The sequence below is a fragment of the Schistocerca americana genome, chromosome 1, assembly GCF_021461395.2.
Source record: "Schistocerca americana isolate TAMUIC-IGC-003095 chromosome 1, iqSchAmer2.1, whole genome shotgun sequence".
Classification (NCBI taxonomy): domain Eukaryota; kingdom Metazoa; phylum Arthropoda; class Insecta; order Orthoptera; family Acrididae; genus Schistocerca; species Schistocerca americana.
This window is the reverse complement of record NC_060119.1, coordinates 702,656,155-702,679,090: the sequence shown is the minus strand read 5'-3', so window position 1 is coordinate 702,679,090 and position 22,936 is coordinate 702,656,155. Positions and strand designations below refer to the sequence as shown.

Here is a 22,936-nt window from a genome sequence, read left to right as displayed (position 1 = left end):
TTAAGCATACTGAGATTAATACAACAGGCTTTAGATAATATCTGGAAAATACGAAATGCTTTGTGGACATAAGCGACAGAAAGAAAATGTTTCTTTTGTAACCATGAGACGGCTGACGTAATCATTAAAAAGGAATTCCTTTGATTAAGTGCTGTTAAATAGTATTTGCATTAGCAGAAACAGTGCATTCTCTATGATGTTACTTGAGTGTCCACTAAGAATTCGCTCTCCAGAAGCGTCACAAGTATGAATCATTCCTTCCAGATAAACGAAGTGTTGACCCCTCTTTAACAGGGCCAATAACCACAAACGAACAGCAGTTTAGTGCGACTGGCCTCTGGGAAGAGCACCATAATCAGGCATTCGCACAGCAAAACGACTGGTCGAAACAAACCTTTCACGTACCAGTAAGTGCATGGGAAATAATGTACGAAGGTCCGACAGCGGCCGTTTAGAACTGATTCTATAGAGCGAGCGAAGTTACGTCATCCAACAAGGTAATGGCAGTATAACTTTGCATTTCCCTCGTCCTATCGTGGGGCAAGGGAGCGCATCACAATTTATGCTGCATGCCTGAAACTGAAACATCCTAATGTAGGCGAAGACAAATGTAAAAGTGTAGCGTAGGTATTCGCTTGCCGTGTTCGGCTGTGGTTATTTCCCTACCGCAGCCAGGCTGTAATTTCGTGACGGGGAACTGCGCCTTCCGGCGAGTGGCCGCAGAATAAGCATGTACTGAAGGACGGCTACCGTGCACTAACTCAACCTCTTTGTAGGCATCTCCGAGCGTCGTGGTGCGGTGACTAACACATTACACTCGCATTCGGGACGACGACGGTCCAAATCCAAGTGCGGACACCCTGATTTAGATTTTCCATAATTTTCCATACTTGTTCCTTTTAAGGACGAGGCGGATTTCTATCCAGATTCTACCCTAACCCTAGCTTGCGCTCCAGCTCTAATGACCTCGTTGTCGACGAGACGTTAAACCCTAATGTCTCTCTTTATTTCCAAGCATCAACTGACACCTGCTGACAGATGAGGAGGTGCCCATGAAAGTTTTCCACGTTTCCATTTATTTTTTACAGAAAATATTAAACGTTACCTGCATTCACGTTCCCAAATCGTGGCTATAAAAGATTAAACCTAAGTTACTCGCTTCAGCTTCCTTCGTTGTAACTGTTTTCGCCGGAACCAACAGAAAATTATTGCCGAAAATGTAGTCGGTTGGGAAGGACGACGCGGCGTGAAAAGTTGACGGCGCGTTGTTGTTCCTCAGCACACTGGAATGGTGCGTAAATACAGACCACCAACAGCAAATCCGTGAATGGTTAGCAACTGAGACGCACACCGGATAGACAATATTTGTCTGTCAGTATCTCTCTGCGACATCTCTCTTTCTGCATTCATTCTCCTCATAAAAAAGCTGCCAACAAAAGTTTGTGGAAGGATTATTACTCATGACAACATTCTGATAATGTAGGTCACTGAAAGTGAAAGAAACAAGCAACGTGTTCGGTTTAAATAAACCGCCGGAAAAAATTAGTACACCTGGAAATATAACGTCGATTTTGGACCCATGTTCTCACATTCGTAGAAGAGATTCTAGACGAGCACAGACACTCGCCAGAATCGTCGTATTGTAAGGGCAGCACTGGCAGATGGTACATCTAACACAGCGCAGGTAAGAGGGCTTGTGAGGCCAGGCGTGTCAACACGCAACGTTGCGAATCGGTTATTAGCACTGGGACTACGGACACGCATACTTCTAGCCCGTCTCCCACTCGTGCCACAGCATTCACGAGCACGGCTAAACTGGTGCCGTCAGAGGACCACTTGGAAGATGGGATGGCGCGCTGTGGACTTCAGCGATGAAAGCGGATTCTGCCTGCACGCAAGTGACGGTTTGCACGTACGACGTACACCTCGTGAGCGCTGTCTCGCAGAGTGCACTCGTTGAGGACACACTGGCCACACCACAGACCTTCTCTGGGGTGCGATAAGCTACAACTCTCGTTCACCTTTGATGTTTCTGGAGGCAAAGCTAAACAGCGCTCGGTAAATGCAGACTCTTATTAGACCCGTTCTTTTGCCGTTCTTGCAACAGGAAGGTGATGTGTTGTACCAACAAGATACCGCGCGCCCACACACTGCCCATAAAACTCAACGTGCTCTTCAAGACGTGCAACTACTTCCCTGGCCAGCACGATCTCTGGACTTGTCTCCAATCGAGTACGTGTGGGATATGATGGGACAATGGTTCAAATGGCTCTGAGCACTATGGGACTTAACATCTGAGGTCATCAGTCCCCTACAACTTAGAACTACTTAAACCTAACTAACCTAAGGACATCACACACATCCATGCCCGAGGCAGGATTCGAACCTGCGACCGTAGCGCTGTTCCAGACTGAAGCGCCTAGAGCCGCTGGGCCACTCCAGCCGGCTATGATGGCACAAGGAGTGACTGGTGCGACTAGGTGAACAGCTCGAGCAGGCGTGGCACAATGTACCCCAGGACAGTATTCGCCATCTGTACGATCTATTGATCTGTAAATGTAGTCCTTTCACGTAATCCATGCGCACTGTTTCAACGATAAACCCCGAATGAATGGGAAACCTCTGAAAGGGTCTACTGGTTTTCTTCCGCCAGTTTATTACTGGTGTGAATGTATAGCAACCGCTAAACTTTACGAAAATGGGAAATCGCTCCTAATGATTATGTACAAGATTCTGTGATTACGTTTGAGTTATGTGGAAGAGAATGTCGTAAGGCACGCTTTCAGTACATGGGTGGCAACAAAGGCATTCTCAGCCAGTGAGGTATTCAGCCTTGTGTCATAGTCCGCATCCAATGTGTTTCCAGTTTCATATCGCAGTTCATAAGCTGCAAAATAAATTTCAGTTCTGGGATACAAGCGGTACTACGAACGTTGTGTATTATGAGAATCTAACTGCAAGTCGCAACAGTTTTATATGTATTTTCAGATCTACCCACACAAGCACTGTCGCCAGGAGCTACGGCACCTTTTGTCTGTTTTGCATTATCAGAAAATACTGCAGAGAAAAACATAATAATGATGAGCAGTTGTGAAGTACAGTCTTTTCGTAATCTGGCTCTGAGTTATGGCTTCGTGAAAATATCTACATCACACTGTCACATTCAGTTAGTCCAAAAAGCTTCTTGAGTCTCGATGAGGACCCCTCATATGCCAACCTCTTCCGTTCATCTCCGAAAATAATGTTTCAACAGAATAACGATTTCCACAAGAAGACAGCTTTTACTCTCATAACCAGACACGGAAATTCTCAGGCCTGCCTATTATTGTAGTTGACGATGTCATGGAAGAGCACGTTGAAGAAATACAACGTTTGGACACTCGGACGAATTAACAAGCGACGCACTGTGTCTTGTGGTGCAATGACATTTTCAGAAAATTATAAGATACCACGTACCTGTACGACAATAACGTTGTTATAGCCGATGACACATGGCTCATCACTTCAATGTTCTGACAAAGAAGTAGGTGTTTGACGAGTACAGAACCACAGTACGGAAATCCAGTTTCTTGAGAGGACAGTCATAAGTGTTTCGTCAGGAAAAAGTGGTACTGTTTGGTGATCGACTCTCAAACATCAGTTTTTAGAAAACGGTTGGCGAAACAACGCCAGCCTCAAGTGAAAGACGCACTTAATAACACCGTTCAAAATCAGCTAATTGCTTATTCAGCTGCAGTACACTTCAAAGTTCTTATAATCCGTCCTGTATCTTTGATCTTGTCGTATGTGACTACGTCTAGTTTCAACAAAAGAAACCGCGGTCATTTTATGTGAATGAAATTTTGTGTGGGCTAAGACAGTGAGGAGGCACGCTCTTAGCTGACGAAGTATTTGGGAAAAGGGTTTGATGAGTGGTGTGGACGGATGTGGAAATGCAGTAAGGGTAAAGGAGCTCATTGTGGGAAAAAAGGGAGAGTGAGTCTGTATTGAAAAACTTTCACAATATTCGAAATTAGTCTTGCACCTTCAAATGTAGTGCAAGCTGTTACAAAACTTCCTGACAGATCACAACAGTGAACTGGACAGAGACTCGTACTCAACTCGTGGTTTTCGCATGGTCTGCTTTTTCCAGTGAATAGCTCATGGCTCAACTTTCTGCGACATCTGGGACACCTTAGTCACATGAAATGTATCTTTTTATATCCCTTATCCAACCTGAATCACTGTAAACTAGAATCTCCGACAAACTTATACTTCATGAACATACAAAAATACACAACTATGAGAGTTATATTAGAGAGAGAGAAGAGAGAGAGAGAGAGAGAGAGAGAGAGAGAGAGAGAGAGAGAGAGAGCAACATCTGAAAGCGTGGGCTGCTTGGAAATGGGCAGCAGGGTGTAACAAGAATGAATGTTGCATACTATCTTTAATAGCGCCAGGAACGAAGGGCGTGGGCGGCTTTTGAATGCACATTTGCCGTGGTAATGTACAGCCAAGTAAATGTTCGATCAAATTTAGCTGACACTGGGCTGCACTGTAAAAGTCTGTCTTTCATCTTACAACCCAAATTTTCCACTTTGAGGCTTTTGTCCTTTCACATCAAGCACTATCCTCGTGGACCGTTAACTTAAAAGTGGTTCAAATGGCCCTGAGCACTATGGGACTTAACATCTGAGCTGAATACTGAAGATAGGAGTCATGCAGTCCACTGCCGTTTGTTTTCCTTCAATTCTCTCGTGTGTGTGTGTGTGTGTCATTAGATAGATATGTTCGACTATATGGTGGATGAAATGCTTGAAAGGAAAACCATGTTGAACAGTTACTTTGTTGGAAGTGTTGCTGTTGTCTTGCCCAAGTTGCACCACTAGCTTTTAACGAACTGTGAGAGGAAAGATGAAAACACTACAGATAGCTTATTAAATAACTTTGTCAATTACCTTTATCGTACTAGCCTAACGCATTTCAGGAAACCATCGAAAATCTAAATCAGGATGACCGTCTGGGGATTTGAGCCTCGTACCTGCCGAATATACAGGGTGAGTCACCTAACGTTACCGCTGGATATATTTCGTAAACCACATCAAATACTGACGAATCGATTCCACAGACCGAACGTGAGGAGAGGGGCTAGTGTAATTGTTTAATACAAACCATACAAAAATGCACGGAAGTATGTTTTTTAACACAAACCTACGATTTTTTAAATGGAACCACGTTAGTTTTGTTAGCACATCTGAACATATAAACAAATATGTAATCAGTGCCGTTTGTTACATTGTAACCTAAAGTTGACGCTTGAAACCTCCGACGTTCAGTTGCGTGTTGTAACAAACACGGGCCACGGTCGGCGAGCAGCATCTGCAGGCACATGTTTACGATGATGACCGTGTTTACGAGTGTGGCTGTAGTGCACTGTTGTGGTTTGGTCTAGCTGTTGCAGTGTCCGCATGTAGCGCTTGCTGCTATTGTTATTCTGCATTCGTCTCCTCACGCAGACCAACTGTAGTACACCATGTTACCAGACGTCTGTGATAGTGTAGTGTTGTAGGAATTGTGACCACGGTGTATTCAAACTCTGAAAAGGCGGAGATGATACTCATCTATGGCGAGTGCCGACGAAATGCAGCTGAAGCCAGCAGGGTGTATGCAGAACGGGCCCGCATCTCGTGGTCGTGCGGTAGCGTTCTCGCTTCCCACGCCCGGGTTCCCGGGTTCGATTCCCGGCGGGGTCTGGGATTTTCTCTGCCTCGTGATGGCTGGGTGTTGTGTGATGTCCTTAGGTTAGTTAGGTTTAAGTAGTTCTAAGTTCTAGGGGACTGATGACCATAGATGTTAAGTCCCATAGTGCTAAGAGCCATTTGAACCATATGCAGAACGGCACCCGGACAGAGAGCATCCAACGTGACGCACATTACAAAACATCTACCGCCAACTGTATGCAACAGGTCTGGTCGTAGCACGCAAACGGGTCCGTAACAGGCCCGTCACAGGAGAAGCGGGTGCAGTTGGTATGTTAGCTGCTGTTGCCATGAACCCACGCATGAGTACACGCGACATTGCGAGAGCCGGTGGACTGAGTCAAAGTAGTGTCATGCGCATACTGCATCGTCACCGCTTTCACCCGTTTCATGTGTCGCTACATCAGCAATTACATGGTGGTGACTTTAATCATCCAGTGCTATTCTGTCAATGGGCATTAACAGAGAATGCGTTGCAGTTCTACCTGTTTACCGATGAAGCGGGTTTCACAAACCACTGGGCAGTGAATCTACGGAACATGCATTACTGGTCCGTGGACAATCCTCGCTGGCTCAGACAGGTAGAGCGACAGCGACCGTGGACTGTAAATGTATGGTGCGGAATCATTGGCGACCACCTCATTGGTCCTCGCTTCATTGCAGGGGCCCAAACAGCTGCAACATACATCCCGTTTCTACAGAATGATCTGCCAACGTTGCTCGAAAATGTCCCACTGGACACGCGTCGACGTATGTGGTATCAGCATGATGTTGCACCTGCACATTCCGCAATTAACACTAGGCTGACCCTTGACAGGATGTTCGACGGGCGTTTCATAGGACGTGGATGACGCATAAGTTGGCCAGCCCGTTCTCCTGATCTTACACCTCTGGACTTCTTTCTGTGGGGTACGTTAAAGGAGAATGTGTACCGTGATGTGCCTACAACCCCAGAGGATAAGAAACAACGTATTGTGGCAGCCTGCGGCGACATTACACCAGATTTACTGTGGCGTATACGACATTCATTACGCCAGAGATTGCAATTGTGTGCAGCAAATGATGGCCACCACATTGAACATCTATTGGCCTGACATGTCGGGACACACTCTATTCCACTCCGTAACTGAAAACGGAAACCACGTGTGTACGTGTACCTCACCCCTCATGGAAATGTACATGTGCGTCAGTGAAAAAGACCAATAAAAAGGTGTTAGCATGTGGACGTAATGTGCTGTTCCAGTCTCTTTTGTACCTACGGTCCATCACCGTTCCCTTTGGATCACTACGTAATTGGGTGCTCTCCGATACACACGATCGAACAGCGGAGGAGTGGTATTCAAGCGTCAACTTTAGGTTACAATATCTCCGGATGTAATTAACATTTTACATTGCAACAAACGGCACTGATTACGTATTTGTTTATATGTTCAGGTGTGCTAACAAAACTAACGGGGTTCCATTTTAAAAACGTAGGTTTTTGTTAAAAAACATACTTCCGTGCATTTTTTTATGGTTTGTATTAAACAGTTACACTAGCCCCTCTCCTCACGTTCGGTCTGTGGAATCGATTCGTCAGTATTTGATGTGGTTTACGAAATATACCCAGCGGTAATGTTAGGTGACTCACCCTGTATATCCACTGTACTGACATCGTACCTCAGTTTCACAAGAATTACGTTAATGAGAGAAAAATAAACTCTCAAGAAAGAAATGTTGTATAAAATGACAAATAAACCATAACTGTTATACTGAGCGTAAATCTATTTAAAAAACGTCGGTGAGACAACAAAAAACGATCTGTTTAGCTTACCACAGGCGTCGATAAGCTGAAAAGAACAAATTAAATCATGTACGAAATCAAATTTCAATTAACTGGCCAGCACTGGCGTCGATAAGCAATTATTTTTCCAATGGGTATTAATAATGCGCTTAATCATTTTAGCACAGAGCGGTGTCACCGAACGGATACGCTACGGCACATTAATGTCGTTAGCCCGGCACCGTGAGTGAGGGATGAGAATTGCCTTTCGCAATAATACCGTTGCCGCGGCAACCGCGAGAAGACCTCCAGGGTTACGCGCCGCCGGAAACTAGCGCGGCCTTGCAGCGATACTGACCTTGAAGTCGATGTAGCCGTTCTTGTCCATGTCGAATGTCCGGAAGACATGGTCGCAGAACTCCTCGGCGTTGCCGCTCGGGAAGAACATCTTGTACATGTCGACGAACTTAGCCGGCGTCAGGCGGCCGTTGGGGCAGTCTTGCTGCAACACACAAGGAAAACAGCCTGCGTCAGTCACCTGCCTACATCAATACTCGAACAGCGACGCCACTGACTTGTCAACAGGTGAGCGTTCTCATAAGTTATATGCATGTCCGTATGTGGCAGTCTTGAGGCACCGAAGCAAACTCCGACACAACGAGCTCACCGGAGTCTAAAATAAGCTTCAATGTATCAGCGCTTCCCAAAAACCACTTGGAGGGATTTCCACTAATGAAACTGACGAGAGCTACTGAAATCTACAGAAATCGTGCTAAATTATAGAATGAAATCAAGTCCACTGCCCGTGAGCGAGTTTTACATTCTATAAAAATTTCTCGTATACGGGAGAATCATGTGAGTGACACTGACGTTACCCTTCGATTCTTTGTATCTTCGGTGTCTTCTTTATGAGTATGTAATGTGATATATACAGCGATTTTTTTCTTTCCTTATGTTTCGTTCAAATGTAGAAATATACAATGCTCGCAGTCAGTATCACAAACAATTTACAAAGGAGAGTAGAGATAGGAGAGTAAAAACCCTAGAGAGTTGACTGTGAGTAAAGAAATTTGGCAGCGTCCAGCAGAGAGAGAGAGAGAGAGAGAGAGAGAGAGAGAGAGAGAGAGAGAGAGAGAAAGAGAGAGAGACTGAAACGTCTTGAAACGGAGCATACGACTTGCATATCTTTGATAGAAACACGCACACACTGTATCTAGCACAGTCTGAAAAAAAATCATTGCGTTTACCAAAAGATAATACTTCTTGAGTTTTACATGGATACCCAGCTCGTACCGGAGCTGCTGTATAGGATAAATTTTTTGTAAGTTCTTGTGCTATGTAAAGCACATTCATTTTGCAAGTACGAAACAATATCATCTCGTTTTAAAGTATTCCACGTTGTTTTCAATTAACCGATTAATTTATTAGTAATGGCTAGTCATTTTTACGTGCACGGGTGGTAATGAATGCGCTGTCGTATGTTATACCCGGAAGAGCAACACATATGGAGTGAAACGGTATTACGTTTTATTTCTCGACATATATTGCGGCTGCTGTTACTTACAGGCTTGTGACAGCCTTCCAACTAACAATAATACATATCTGTAATGAATAGGGCGGTTGACTAAACAATCGACAGATGAAATAGAACTCGAAGTGTGAATTTCATGTGTGGATATGTTTCTGTATGGATTTTTATGCGATGTGTACTCGACGAAGCGCTATCTATGTAGCAATTTGCTGAATATAAATAAGAATGCCTTAATACACAACTACTGCGATGGCGTGCTGAAAAGTGACGCCACCGAATTTTTTATGTTAAAACTCTTAAAGCTTTCTAAATCAAACCAACCATACTAACATCCTACATTTTCATTCTTGATGTCTACATATTTGCCGCCCAGAATTGTAGCGTATACCACGAGGGTGCAAAACGTAAACATGTCGGTGCGTGAGAAACAGCATGCTGTAATTGACTTTCATACACAAAGAGTTCGTAAACACACGGAACACCGTCGCCTTCAGCATATAAATGTCAAAGCACACACGAGCGCTGCGACACCAGCAACAGTCCGACACCTCGGATTCACTGTCGTCCATCATCCTCCATACAGTTCCGATCTGGCCCCATCAGCTTTTCACCGGTTTCCAAAACTCAAATAACATTTTCGAGGACTTCACTTCGATAGTGATTAATAGGTGCAGGTAGAGGTGAGGTTGTGGCTCCGTCAACAAAATAAAACATTCTACAGTGACGGTGTAAACAAACTGTTCTTTCGTTGGGAGAAAGGTGTTTGTCATGGCGACTACGTTCAGAAATAAATATGCAGATGTGAAGAACAAAGATGCACAATGTTAATAACGTTTGTTTTATTTAACAAAATTTAAAAAGTTTCATATTAAAAAATGGGGGCATTGCTTTTCAGTACGCCAGCGTATGTTTTCAATGATTTATTTAATATATAATTTCTGCGTAGTTCTATAAAAGCTTAACAATTACAATTTGAAAAGAGACACCGTTCACAGCAACATGAATATACACGAATAACACAATACTGTGCCATAAACACGCCTGCTGAACCTCATGAAACGCGTAAATGCTCGTTTGCAGCAACAAATTGTAACAAGATGTAATTCTGAATGAAATTATGAACAATGAATACACGAAGTTAACCAGGAACGTAGCAAAATGCGATCTTCCCCGACGCTACCTCATATGCTGATGAACCAGTTTAATTTCACTTCTTGTATATAGAACAGCACCCGTTTTAAATAAATAATAATATTACTTATTGTTTTCCAAGGTACATATGCTGTGCTGTGGGACGGTCGGTATGGTTGAACATCAGCACACTTCGTACGCCGCGTTTGCAGTGTAGACACTTTTATTGTTCCAAATGTCTCCCGTTATCTGACCTGAGGAGGAAAAGTAAAGATAATAGAGGGGGGGGGGGGTGTCGAGGGAAGCTACAATTCATATCACGGATTATACAAAATTACGAAATTCGATGTGCCTTATGCAACCTGTTATAAAATTGCCATGTTACAGTACATCTTGTAATAATAAAAGCGTCTAGACTGCGATTGCGGAGTATGAACTGTGTTTATTTTCAAAATTTATTATTATTTCATTTATATTATGGCAATTTTAACCAGGGATATTACCACAGTTCAAAAACAAATTGAAAATCTTCCAAAAGTTGCGGAAAAAGTAGGACTACAAATAACATTCGAAAAAACGGAATATATGACATGAAACAAACATGCACCAAAGTTTTTGAACACAAAATATGGAAAAGTAAAAAGGATTTCTCAGTTTAAATACTTGGAGGAAATCATACACGGAAACGGTCTGGAAAAATGTGCAAACGAAGATCGTTGTCAAAAAACGAAAACTGCATTCAGATTAACACAAAATATTTATAATTATACATCACTTTCTAAATTCAGTAAACTTGGGCATTAAAGCATTTTAATAAAACATTAATGTCTTTATGGAGCAGAAACTTTAATTTTAAATAGAAAGAGGGATAGTGAAGGAATTCAAAAGAAAGAAAGATAGATTATTAGGAAAATATTAGGCACCAAAATTACTGATGGAGAAACTTAATGACTGAGAAGTAATACCGATATAGAAGATTACATAGACATACATGGTGACATGAGAAAACGAAGACTTAAATTTTATGGGCACGTTAAAAGAATTGCACCCAGCAGGTTGAAAAAACAAATAGTAGAATTCTACGAAAACAGAAGTAAGGCCAAAACTGTGCCAATTAAATGGATCGCTGCTCTTAAGGAGGATCTTAAAGTAGCCGGTATAACTCAGGCAGACGTTACAGACAGACAAACACTCAGGCAAAAGGTATTTGCTTGGAAAGTTGGTCAGAGAGAAATTAGAAAACGGACTGGAACATCGTTCTCTGATGAAAGAAAGAGAATTCTTTCTGAAAGGAGGAAACAGATCTGGACGCAAAGGAAGTCTAACCATTAAAAGTGACATTCGTGGATTGCACCTCGCGTGGTCCTATTGGACCCAAAAGTGAATAATAATAATAATAATAATAAAATAATAATAATAATAAAATTTAGAATTTATATGTAGTAGATAAATAATTTTTATAGTTCTATGGATGATGTATTTGTAATATCTACAAGGCACAGGTCTCATTTATGTGCAGTAAGATTTGTTATAATATAGAAATATAAAGTCGATTGAAGAACAATTCTGTATTAATCTGTGCGCAGCAGAAGATGTAGAATACCTGTAACATCTCTAGTACCGTTCGTAAACAGTCAGTGCGTAATGCTCAAATGTGAAGCTTTCGAGAAAAATACGCAGCGCAGATGCACATGACTGCTCGTATGAAACATCAGTCCTAACATTGTTCCATACTATCAATCACACACGTGCCACTGCAATGAAAGTTTTAAATTTAAAATATTAGCAGAAATTTCGACATCGTTGCTTTTCTTGGAGCAACGCTGCTCAACTGAACATCAAAATTATCATCTGTAGATGAGTAACGCCTCTGAAACGGGATGTTATTTAAGAATTACAATTTAGTTATCAGTTATGTTACGATTACACAAGTATATTTAGTGTTGCGAAAAGTAGAAGTAACAAACGACTAATCGCTTGAAGGATATCAAAGAATCCACGCTTGTTAGCGATCTGTGAGTCAAGCAATGGCGATGTAATGGCATCCCCGAGCCAAACAAACACCAAAGAATTAACTGATGCTCACGAAAAACTTCATTTCCAACGATGGATAGCCAAATAAAAATAATGCCGAATCTAGTAGATACAAACAGAAAGGGGCGATCAAAAAGTTTCCGTCTGAGGGCGTTGCTACAGCGTACGTGCAACGCAGCGCGATTTCGATGCGGAAATATAATCACCGACATTTAGGCGAGGGATTAGTGCGGCATTCGTGTCTTTCCGACGTGCGTGCATTAATTGTGGAAAAGTGAACTATGGCACGTTTTACCAAGTGCGTCCAAATGGAACCAACGATCTGTTATTATTTTCTTGGTTGCTGAAGGACAAACGCCGGTAGGCATCCATTGGAGGATGAATAATGTGTATGTGGCAGCACGCTTGCCGAAAGCCACCGTTGTGCAATGGTGCGTCAAGGGGTGCTGCTACTTCATGATACTGCACGTTCCTCCATCACTTATGTCATAAGGCACACCTACACTATCTCATGTGGAAACACTCGAGCACCCACCCTGTAGTCCTTATCTCTCCCCACGAGATTATCACGCCTTCGGTCCCTTGCTTCAATGCTAACGGCGATTTTGCGTGATTGCCACACCGACGATGGGACTGTGCGGCCTCCAAACGGAAAATTTTTGATCAGACCTTATAGTCATTACTTGCAGAATGAAGCAATCTGTTTCATATTCATATACGACAAAACTCAGTGAACTAAAGAGGTCAGAAATGCGTCAAAGCTGTGAAGGAATTTGAGAAGGATGTGACCAGTGCTGCACTGTGACAGAGAGACACAGATCGCTTCAGCACCTGAGGAGGGTAGCAAATAATTTTACAAGATATATCTAAAGATTCACCAGATTTGACAAGACTAAATCTGCTACGTGAATGAAGACAGAAGCTTGGGGTGGGTTTTAACTTAAGCGTAGAAACTAAAAATTTACCTTTCTCGACAGCTGCAATTTTGCGGTCCATGTGGTTACCTAGCGGTCTAGCCCGCTGCATCTTTTATTTCCCAATGCGCGTGGAGTCGAGGTGGAGATAACACAGCAGCAAAAGGCGTTTTGCGTTCTCCGCTTCACCAGGAGCCAGTCCGTGCGGAGTGACTGGTGTAACGCGGCAAACACATACGTAATCGAGCACGATAGGAATTCTCCAAAGCTACGAGTTATTTGCGGCGTTTTGCGAGTAAAAAACTTACAGCCACTTCCATTAAGTGGAAAAGACGGTTACACTAATCAAGTGGCTGGCTATACTGGAGATCCAGCTTTTCCCGTAACTGGCAAAGCAGGTGGAAAATTTTCGTTTTTCAACATGGCGGAGCACCACCGCGCGTTAAGAACATTAGGCCACTACTTAGCAACGACCTGCCCGAACGACGCAGCGGCGGTAAGGGACGTACGGATCTCGCTGTGAACCACTGGCCAGCAAAGTCGCCTGAACTGGAACGTTTGTGAGAGATTACGTCTATAGGGCTAGACTCGCTATCGTCTGATTATTTATCGTGCATCCGGCGCAGGGCGCTTTGATCGTGTGTGAAAAGTTAACTGAAACCTTTGATCCTAAACGTAACTGCAAGAAGAATCCAAAGGTTTATACACTGAGATGGCAAAAATCTTGGGACAGCGATATGAACATAAACAAATGGCGGTAACATCTCGTACACAAGGTATAAAAGGAGAGTACACTGGCAGCCCTGCCATTTGTATTCAGGTGAATGATGTGAAGAGGTGTCCGATATGATTACGGCCGCACGACGACAATTAACAGGCTTTGAAGGCGGAATGGTAGTTGGGGCTAGACGCATGGGGCATTCCATTTCGGAAATCGTTTGGAAATTCAATGTTCCGAGATTCACAGTGTCAAGAGTGTGCCGAGAATACCAGATTTCAGGCATTACCTCTCATCAAGGACAACGCGTTGGTCGACGGCCTTAGCTTAACGACCGAGAGTTGTTAGTGCTAATCCACTCCGTGAAGTAACCTCAAAAGTAATACGGGACGTATGACGAACGTATCTGCTAGGACAGTGCGACGAAATCTGGCGTTAATGGACTATGACAGCAGACGATCGACGCGAGTGCCTTTGCTAATACCTACATATACATCTACATGGATACTCTGCAAATCACATTTAAGTGGCTGGCAGACCGTTCATCGATCCACTTCCAGAATAATTCTTCCTGTGTAGGTAGGCGTTAACAAAATATTTTCGCATTCGGAGGAGGAAGTGACTGAAATTTCGTGAGGAGATTCCGCCGCAACGAAAATCGCCTTTGTTTTAATGATGTCAACCCCAATTTCTGTATCACTTCAGTGATACTCTCTCCCCTACTTCGCGATAATACAAAACGTGCTGCCCTTCCTTCAACTTTCCCGATGCACGCCGTCAGTCCTATTTGGTAAGGATCCCACACCGCGGAGCAATATTCTAAAACAGGACGGATAAGCGTAGGGTAGTCAGTTCCTTTACTGGATCTGTTCCTTTTTCTACGTATCCTGCCAATAAAACGCAGTCTTTGATTAGCATTCCTTACAACATTTTCTGTGTGTTGCTTCCAATGTAAGTTGTTCCTAATTGTAATTCCTAGGTATTTAGTTGAATTTACGGCCTTTAGATTTGACTGTTTTATCGTGTAACCGAAGTTTAACGGATTCCTTTTAGCACTCATGTTGATGACCTAAAATTTTCGTTATTTAGGGTCAATTGCCAATTCTTGCACCAAACACATATCTTTTATACATCGTTCTGCAATTTGTCTTTATCTTCATCTAACAGCACGATATCACCTGCAGCGCCTCTACTGGGCTCGTCACCATATCGGTTGCACCCTAGACGACCGGAAAACCGTGGCCTGGTCAGATAAGTCCCGATTTCACTTGGTAAGAGCTGATAATAGGGTTCGAGTATGGCGCAGATCCCACGAAGCCATGGTCCAAACTGTCGGCAACGCACTGTGCAAGCTGGTGGTGGCTCCATACTGGTGTGGGCTATGTTTACATGGCTTGAACTCGGTCCTCTGGTCCAACTGAATGGATCGTTGACTGTAAATGGTTACGTTGGAAATAATTTGCAGCCATTCATTTACTGCATGTTCCCAAACAATAACGTCATGTCACCGAACTACCATTGGCTGTGACTGGTTTGAAGAACATTCTTGAGAATTCGAGCGAATAATTTGGGCACCCAGATCGTCCGATATGCCATCGAATATATGCGGAACATAATCCAAAGGTCAGTTCGTACAAAGTATCCTTTACCGGAAACGCTTTCGCAATTATGGACGGCTGCAGAGGCAGCGTGGCTCAATATTTCCGCAGGAGCCTCCCAACGACTTGCAAAGTCCATGGCATGTCCAGTTGCTGCACTTCACCGGGCAAAGGAAGCCCGACATGATATTGCACGGTATTTGGAGGTATCCCATGACTTTTGTCACCTCAGTGTAAGTACACGTATAAAAGGTACTTGTAAAATCGGATGGTTGTTTTGACAATAAAAAGTATATAGTCCTACGCGTAACATACAATTTATTCCAAGTTTCTGTCCTCCTTCATGTAGAAGAGAGTCTTGTGCAATCTGATGAATACCTTTGAAACATCCTGTAATGTGAACGGCGAGGTTACTGGGACGCACCCGAACTATTTCTATCGGTGTGACGTTGTATCCCTGTGGCGGTGTGCTCTCTACCGAATCAGTTCTGTCCAGCCAGCTTTCGTCGGTTTCCCTGGCAGCCAGGAATCCGCGCCGGCAGGTATTTGTGAACCGCTTCCTGCGTGGGCCGCGCCCCGCAGACAGCCCCTTCCGCCACCAGTCTCGCTCCCAGTCTCAGGCAGCACTCGCCGCCCCCAATCCAACAAACTGAGCGAGGCAGCACACCAATAAACACCGTAAACAAGTAATTATACTAATAAATAAAGGGGAAACTTCGTTAGCAACGATCTCGAAAAGTTACTGACCGATTCTCTTCAAATTTATACACGATAATCTATAAACAACCGGACGGACAGAAGCTCGGTTTTTCTTTAACAACAATGTACACCTTCCTGTTAGAATCGACTGCGAGAAACGAAATTTTCTGCTGTATTGTACAATGCTGCGAAAATGTGCAGTTTCGTTTGCTTTCTCGCAGTCGGTTTTCACTACGGTGCCTCGCATCGTCAGAAATTGTGTAGTGTTAGCCGTTCGCAGATTAGAACTACGCCAAATTGTGTAACTGAATTGTCACAGATTCAACAGCTGGAGAGGCCCGTCACTCACCCCGTATATCAATGATCCCAACCAATCTAACCAGTAAATTTAAGCGAATCGGGATTTAGTTTCCAGTAACAACAAAGAAAGTTAAAGGTCGGGCTTTCAAATACGTTTGAATTCCGATCAGAGTTTTGTTACCATGGTCAACTGTATGTGGTCTTTCATCAAGTCTTACCACACAGAACCCAAAAACCTAAAACTAACAACTATTAGGACATATGCTACACATTTTTAAACAACAACTGAATGTACAGAACGTATTGTGTATAGTAGTACAGATGTGCTGTGGAAAAGTGCTGTTTTGTTTTTCTCTTTGCAGTCTGTTTCAACCACGATAGTAAGAAATTAGATCATTTTTCGCATGGTTAATTTATGTTGCCGTTTCTCGAACTAGCACTTCAGAAAATCAGTTCCATATCTGCACACATATCCAAAAATCGAAAAAGTTATATATTCCGAAGTTCTGTAACTGTACTGTGAAAAAAATTACAAATCATAAATTAACAAAAGAAAACGAAAAAGTGTTTTTCCTTCATTTTCAGTATGTTTTATTAGAATTTTGTGTTCCATGCCTTCAAAGTGGGCGAAATCACAAGGAGTAGCCGAAATTTGGGTCCTGACACGAATCCCAACGAACATTAGATTAGAACATATATCCAATTTCCATACATATTTAGCAAGTGCGAAGCACTGCGCGGTTCGCTAGTCATTAAAATGAATTTAAGTGAAGTTCGCGGCGTAGACGAGTTGAGCTGCATGTGATGGGCTCACAACGCCAGTGGACCCCAGTATAGTCCTCCGATAATCGGCTGCAGTACAGCAACCACAGGACACACCAAGGAGACTAGGCGCTCGCCGCCGTGCTGCGTATGTTAGTTCACAAGTCGTGGAGGTAATTTCGGCCCCAGAGGACGTACGGCGTTGATGGCGCCTCAAAGTGAGACCATGAAAACGTAAAAATATTGCAGATGAGAACAAAATATTAAGGAAATGTAGAGATAACGAGATCTGGACCACTTAGCTTGGTCAAGGACTCCTGGATTCTGCCACACACTGGCAGTACTAGAGACTGTAAAACTGGCGGTATGTATGTGGAGAAGAAAGCACCCATACATTTAAAATGTGTTTATTGCTGTTAACGTATGATTTAAAGTGCAAGGTTGTTGCCGTTTAACCATAAAAAAGGATGGCGTGTTTTAATAAAAATTAAAAACGACCCAAAAAGCCCAATCAAACCCACTATATTCAATTGCAAAAATTTAATTAACAAAAAAAATGGTTCAAATGACTCTGAGCACTATGAGACTTGACATCTTAGGTCATCAGTCCCCTAGAACTTAGAAGTAGTTAAACCTATCTAACCTAAGGACATCACACACATCCATTCCCGAGGCAGGATTCGAACCTGCGACCGTAGCAGTCGCCCGGTTCCGGACTGCGCGCCTAGAACCGCGAGACCACCGCGGTCGGCTCCGGAGGCAGGATTCGAACCTGCGACCGTAGCTGTCGCGCGGTTGCAGACTTTAGCGCCTAGGACCGCTCGGCCACTCCGGCCGGCTTTAACCAACAGACAAAATGTTGCGTAGTTAGCCTTACACAAATTAAAATGAGTCATCATACTCACTAAAGGCAACTATTTACTGTCCCAAGAACTTCCTTTATTAATCATGTGTTTGAACTTTCCTTGCAATACAGGATCACAGTTAACAAACATTTACACTTCCAGGAAATAGGCTTCAACTACATGTGGAATTCGTAATGACTGTACAATTTTCATTAATTTCTCAGTTCTTTTCTTTCCTAAATTACTTCTGCATTTTGACCAAACAAGCTCTACTTTGAGAGCAATCTCTCAATGGATGCAATGCTGGCAGGGCAAGAAATGAGGCAGTGATAAAGTAGAATGGGTTAGGTCTATATGGCACTGGGGTTAGCTGCAGAAACACAAAAGTGCTGAATAACGAGTCATTTTCGCCGCGGTGCTAAGGAACAAATACGTGAAATGGAAAGTGTGTTTTAGTTTATGTTACCTACCACGTACCTAACAGCCCACGACGTAAACACGCACATTTGTCAGAAATGCACCAAAAGCGACTTTGTGAAGTATTCTTCTAGGGCTTGGGTGGGAGATAAGTTTTAAATCCATAAACGATCACGCCTTTGCGAAACGATTTCAAACCACATATTGATTGTGCATGAAAAACGTGAATAGTATACAAAATTATAAAAGAATGAGAAAGGCAAAAACGATAATTTGCAAAGAGATTTCAAAAGGACGAGAATGAAATTAAACTTAGCAGTTAAACCCACAAGCATGCTACTGTCATCAAAGCGTGTAATTACTACTGTAACGCTTTCTTAGGCCGGTATTACACTATCAAATTTCTTTGTCAAAGATTTGATCAAAGATGTGATCAAATATTACGCCAAATGTATTTGACAAAGCTCTTTGACGTAGCGCTAGAAGGGGTATTACACTGTCATCAAATTTTTCGTCAAAGTTCAAGATGGCTGACAACAACTTGTTATTAACCGCAGCGGTTGCACGTACCGCAATTAAATTGTGTGCACATGCGGAAAAGAAGTGGGAGAAAAAAGGAACCATACGTACGAGGTTGACAGCCTTAAATTCCTGGGATTACAACTTGATAATAAATTGAGTTGGGAGAAGCACACCACAAAACAGCAGAAACGCCTTAACAAATCTGTATTTGCAATTCGAGTGTTAGCAGACATAGGCAACATAAAAATGAAAAAGCTTGCATACTTTGCCTACTTTCATTCCATACTGTCATATGGCATAATATTTTGGGGTAAGTCTTCAAGTCAAAGAAAAGTTTACAGAGTCCAAAAGCGTGTAATACGTATTATTTGTGGAGTAAGTTCACGGACGTCCTGCAGAAACCTCTTCAAAGAACTGGGTATACTAACTACTGCCTCTCAGTATATTTACTCCTTAATGAAATTTGTCCTAAATAATATATCTCTTTTTTCAACAAACAACTCAGTTCATACATACAATACCAGGAACAAAAATGACTTAAAAGCACTTACTTTCGTTCAAAAAGGGGTCCACTACTCAGGAACACTCATCTTCAGTAATTTGCCACCAAACATAAAAAATTTAGTTACAAATAAAGATCAGTTTAAAAGGAGCCTGAAAGACTTACTAGAGGCCAACTCCTTCTACTCCATTGACTAAATTTTTAAAAGAAACAAATTTTGTATTTTATTTATTCATACTATTAGTATTGTTATTTCAGCTTAAAAAATTTGACGTGTTCCACATCCACGAGGATCTCCTCAGCACGGATCTATGGAACGAAAAACTAATCTAATCTGGGTGAAGCCGATAGTTTTACGACGACACGATAAAAGCATTCAACAAAACTTGTTACGTGAGCTTACAAGGGAAAACGTCAAGTCGTACATCAATTGCTTAAGAATAGATGAGCATACATTTCTGTATGTACTCAGTGAAGTGTATCCTCATATCACAAAGCAATATTCACATAAGTACTGCTACATCTTCATAAGACAGGCTCACTGTAACACTCCGATTGCTTGCTTCAGGGGAGGGTTATGCTAGGTTAGGTTAGGTCAGGTCTCCAATCTTCTTAATATATTTTTCTATTCAGGGTGCCTCACGTTGTAAAGCGCCTCATCAGCTTCATACATCTCTATTAATTTTGTAGTTGTCGGCACATACCAATTGTATTTACCGGCAATGTTTATAAAAACACTACAGACGACAGAACGCTGCAGCGATGCTAGCGCTCCATATGGTAACATGTCACATTGCAGTGAACAGAAGACAAGCGATTTCTTTGATAGGCCACAGATTTGATCAAATATTGGACGACATTTGACAAAGTTCCAATTACACCATCAAATTTGATAGTGTAATACCGGCCTTAAGTAAGTTTTTAAACTCAGGTATGCAGTACTGAACGGGAACGCGAAGCAACGCTTGTCTCGAGTCGCGAGGGACCAAAAGTTTACGTCGGGTTGTCCCTGGCCTAAACCTCTCCGGAGAGGTCGGCAATAAAGCGCGCGCCGCATACGCAAGCGTGCTCCGTGAGCGCTGCGCGGCGCCGCTCTGCACAGGAGTCCCGACTGGAAGACGATGACGCTCGCCATATAAATACTCAGCAGGTGTTGCACAACACAGTCAAGGCAGTAGCATTTCAAGTGTAATCTCTTAGTATGAAGTATATTATTCTGCTTCACCTGTAACGCTAAAATTCGAGTTTTGTGTAATGAGAGAGAGAAGGCTACGAGGAACAATAATAGGCCGAATTACGCGAAGTTTGCGGAAATTATCGTAAAAGGGCCAAATACTTCGAAATTCTTCTAACGTACCTAGAAAAATTAACAGCTTTCTTTAGCAGCGGACGTAGGAGAACGCTTATAGTGGAGAACGGCTTTACCAAAGCAAAAGCAAGTTCTCCCACAAGGTCAGGGACTCCATTTCCTATTCCACTGCAGGGAAACACAATGCATGAGCATCCACTATTCTTTTAACTGACATGCAGCGTGACTGGCACACAACCCCGCAGCATATTCAACGATACATACATATCATACTACGCCGCATTTGGAGATAATTTAGCACAAATTGGTTTAATATGTTCTAATGAAGCTGAATAGTATGTCATTGGATTGTACACGTAGTGAGAAAAAGAGCGCATATGTCGACACAGTTGCTCCAAAGATTCAAAGCTAAGGCCCAATTCATTTTAATGTACGGAGCGTTACCGTTCAAAAACACAACTGCTTAAGTAGAGTTTGGAAACTCAATACCGCAATACTCAATCCTCTTCCACTCACAGATAATGAATTCTCTCTTCAACGGTATGAGTGGAAAATATGAGGACTTTTTTTTTTTTTTTTTTTTCAAGGTTGGATGTGTCGCGAAATTGAAGCACAGCGACAATCAAAACTGTTCTATTAGCAACATTTAGCTACACATTCCATCTACTTCCATACACAGTAGCCGCTCTGACTTGGACATATTTCGTAGCATGGTAACAACTTTCCAATATACTCGTCATAGAAGGCAAACGCCTGTGTTTTCCGCCAATTGTGGCCGAGCGGTTCTAGGCTCTTCAGTCCGGAACCGCGCTGCTGCTACGGTCGCAGGTTCGAATCCTGTCTCGGGTATGGATGTGTGTGATGTCCTTAGGTTAGTTAGGTTTAAGTAGTTGTAAGTCTAGGGGACTGATGCCTCAGGTGTTAAGTCCCATAGTGCTTCGACCCATTTGAATTTTTTTCCGCCAATTCTCTACGATGGTACTCAGCTCCTCACCTGTGCCAAATTACTGTCCTCATGGGCAGCGTCTAATGTGAGCAAAGAGATGAAACTCAAGGGCGACAACTCCGGGCCGTGTAGTGGGTGATCAAACACATCTCATCGAAAACGTTGCAGCAGTGTCTTTCTTGCAGCTGCAGTAAGCAGTCGAGCATTGTCGTGTAGAACAGCAATGCCTGACGCTTGTTCTAAATTGCAATTAGACGGTTTTCTAGAATAGCATGATACACTTGCTGAACGAGGTCATATGTTGACAGCCGTTTCCTTCCCTGACCGCCTACATCACCAACGCCTGCATGTTCTACTACAAAGTTCCTGCAGCACTGCCCCACTTTGCTGTCACGCATGGCAGTCACGTTACGTGGCTTTTAAGAAGTCAGGTGGGACCTCTCAGCACGACGAAATCGATTGACGGCACCCACTTCACACTTGCTGAGAGACTCTATTGTTCGGTCATATTTACATGTTGACTGTGCGCTCAAAACTGAATATGTCGACGCGATCGAAGCGCATACTAGACACACTGTAGAACAGATCTACGCAAAGCTTCATGGAATTTTCACTTCGGATTTAATTTCGCAAACGATCGGACCATGGAAAAAAGCCCTCATAAGTACATCAAAACAAAACAAAAATTGAAAAGTGATGGGCCGGCCGAAGTGGCCTCGGGCATGGATGTTTGTGATGTCCTTAGGTTAGTTAGGTTTAACTAGTTCTAAGTTCTAGGGACTGATGACCTCAGCAGTTGAGTCCCATAGTGCTCAGAGCCATTTGAACCATTTTTGAAAAGTGATGGCTTGAACTGCTAGAAGATACAAAAGCACGCTAAATTGGCAAATAAGAGTGATTTGTGTATCTAAAATATTCATGGTGTAGTGCACATGTGGCTAAAAGAAAGATGGCACAGAGGATGCAGTTTTGTTCTTTAGCGTACTATGCGCTGCGATGAAAATATACAACGAAATATTATTACTGTATACTTGGAAATAAAACAGCTTAGCACGCCGTCATAGGAAACACAAACTGAGCTGCGTTTTAGACAGTTTCTATTTGCTAATCCCTACAGGTTTCAATTAAAGTTTTTTTTTTAAATTTTGCATTCACAAGAAGCTTCAAGCATGGCAGGAAGCAACGCTTTCCAGACGAATGTTATCAGT

The 22,936-nt window shown here is 42.8% G+C and overlaps 1 protein-coding gene across 2 annotated transcripts in view; it reads right to left on the bottom strand.

Moving 5' to 3' along the window:
* Positions 1–22,936, bottom strand: part of LOC124609585 (neuronal calcium sensor 2) — a 454,649-nt gene that overhangs the window by 123,152 nt on the left and 308,561 nt on the right. For both annotated transcript variants that reach the window (XM_047140083.1, XM_047140086.1), the window contains exon 3: positions 7,859–8,002. In XM_047140083.1, the coding sequence (XP_046996039.1) occupies positions 7,859–8,002 (144 nt within the window). The remainder of the gene's footprint in view (positions 1–7,858; positions 8,003–22,936) is intronic.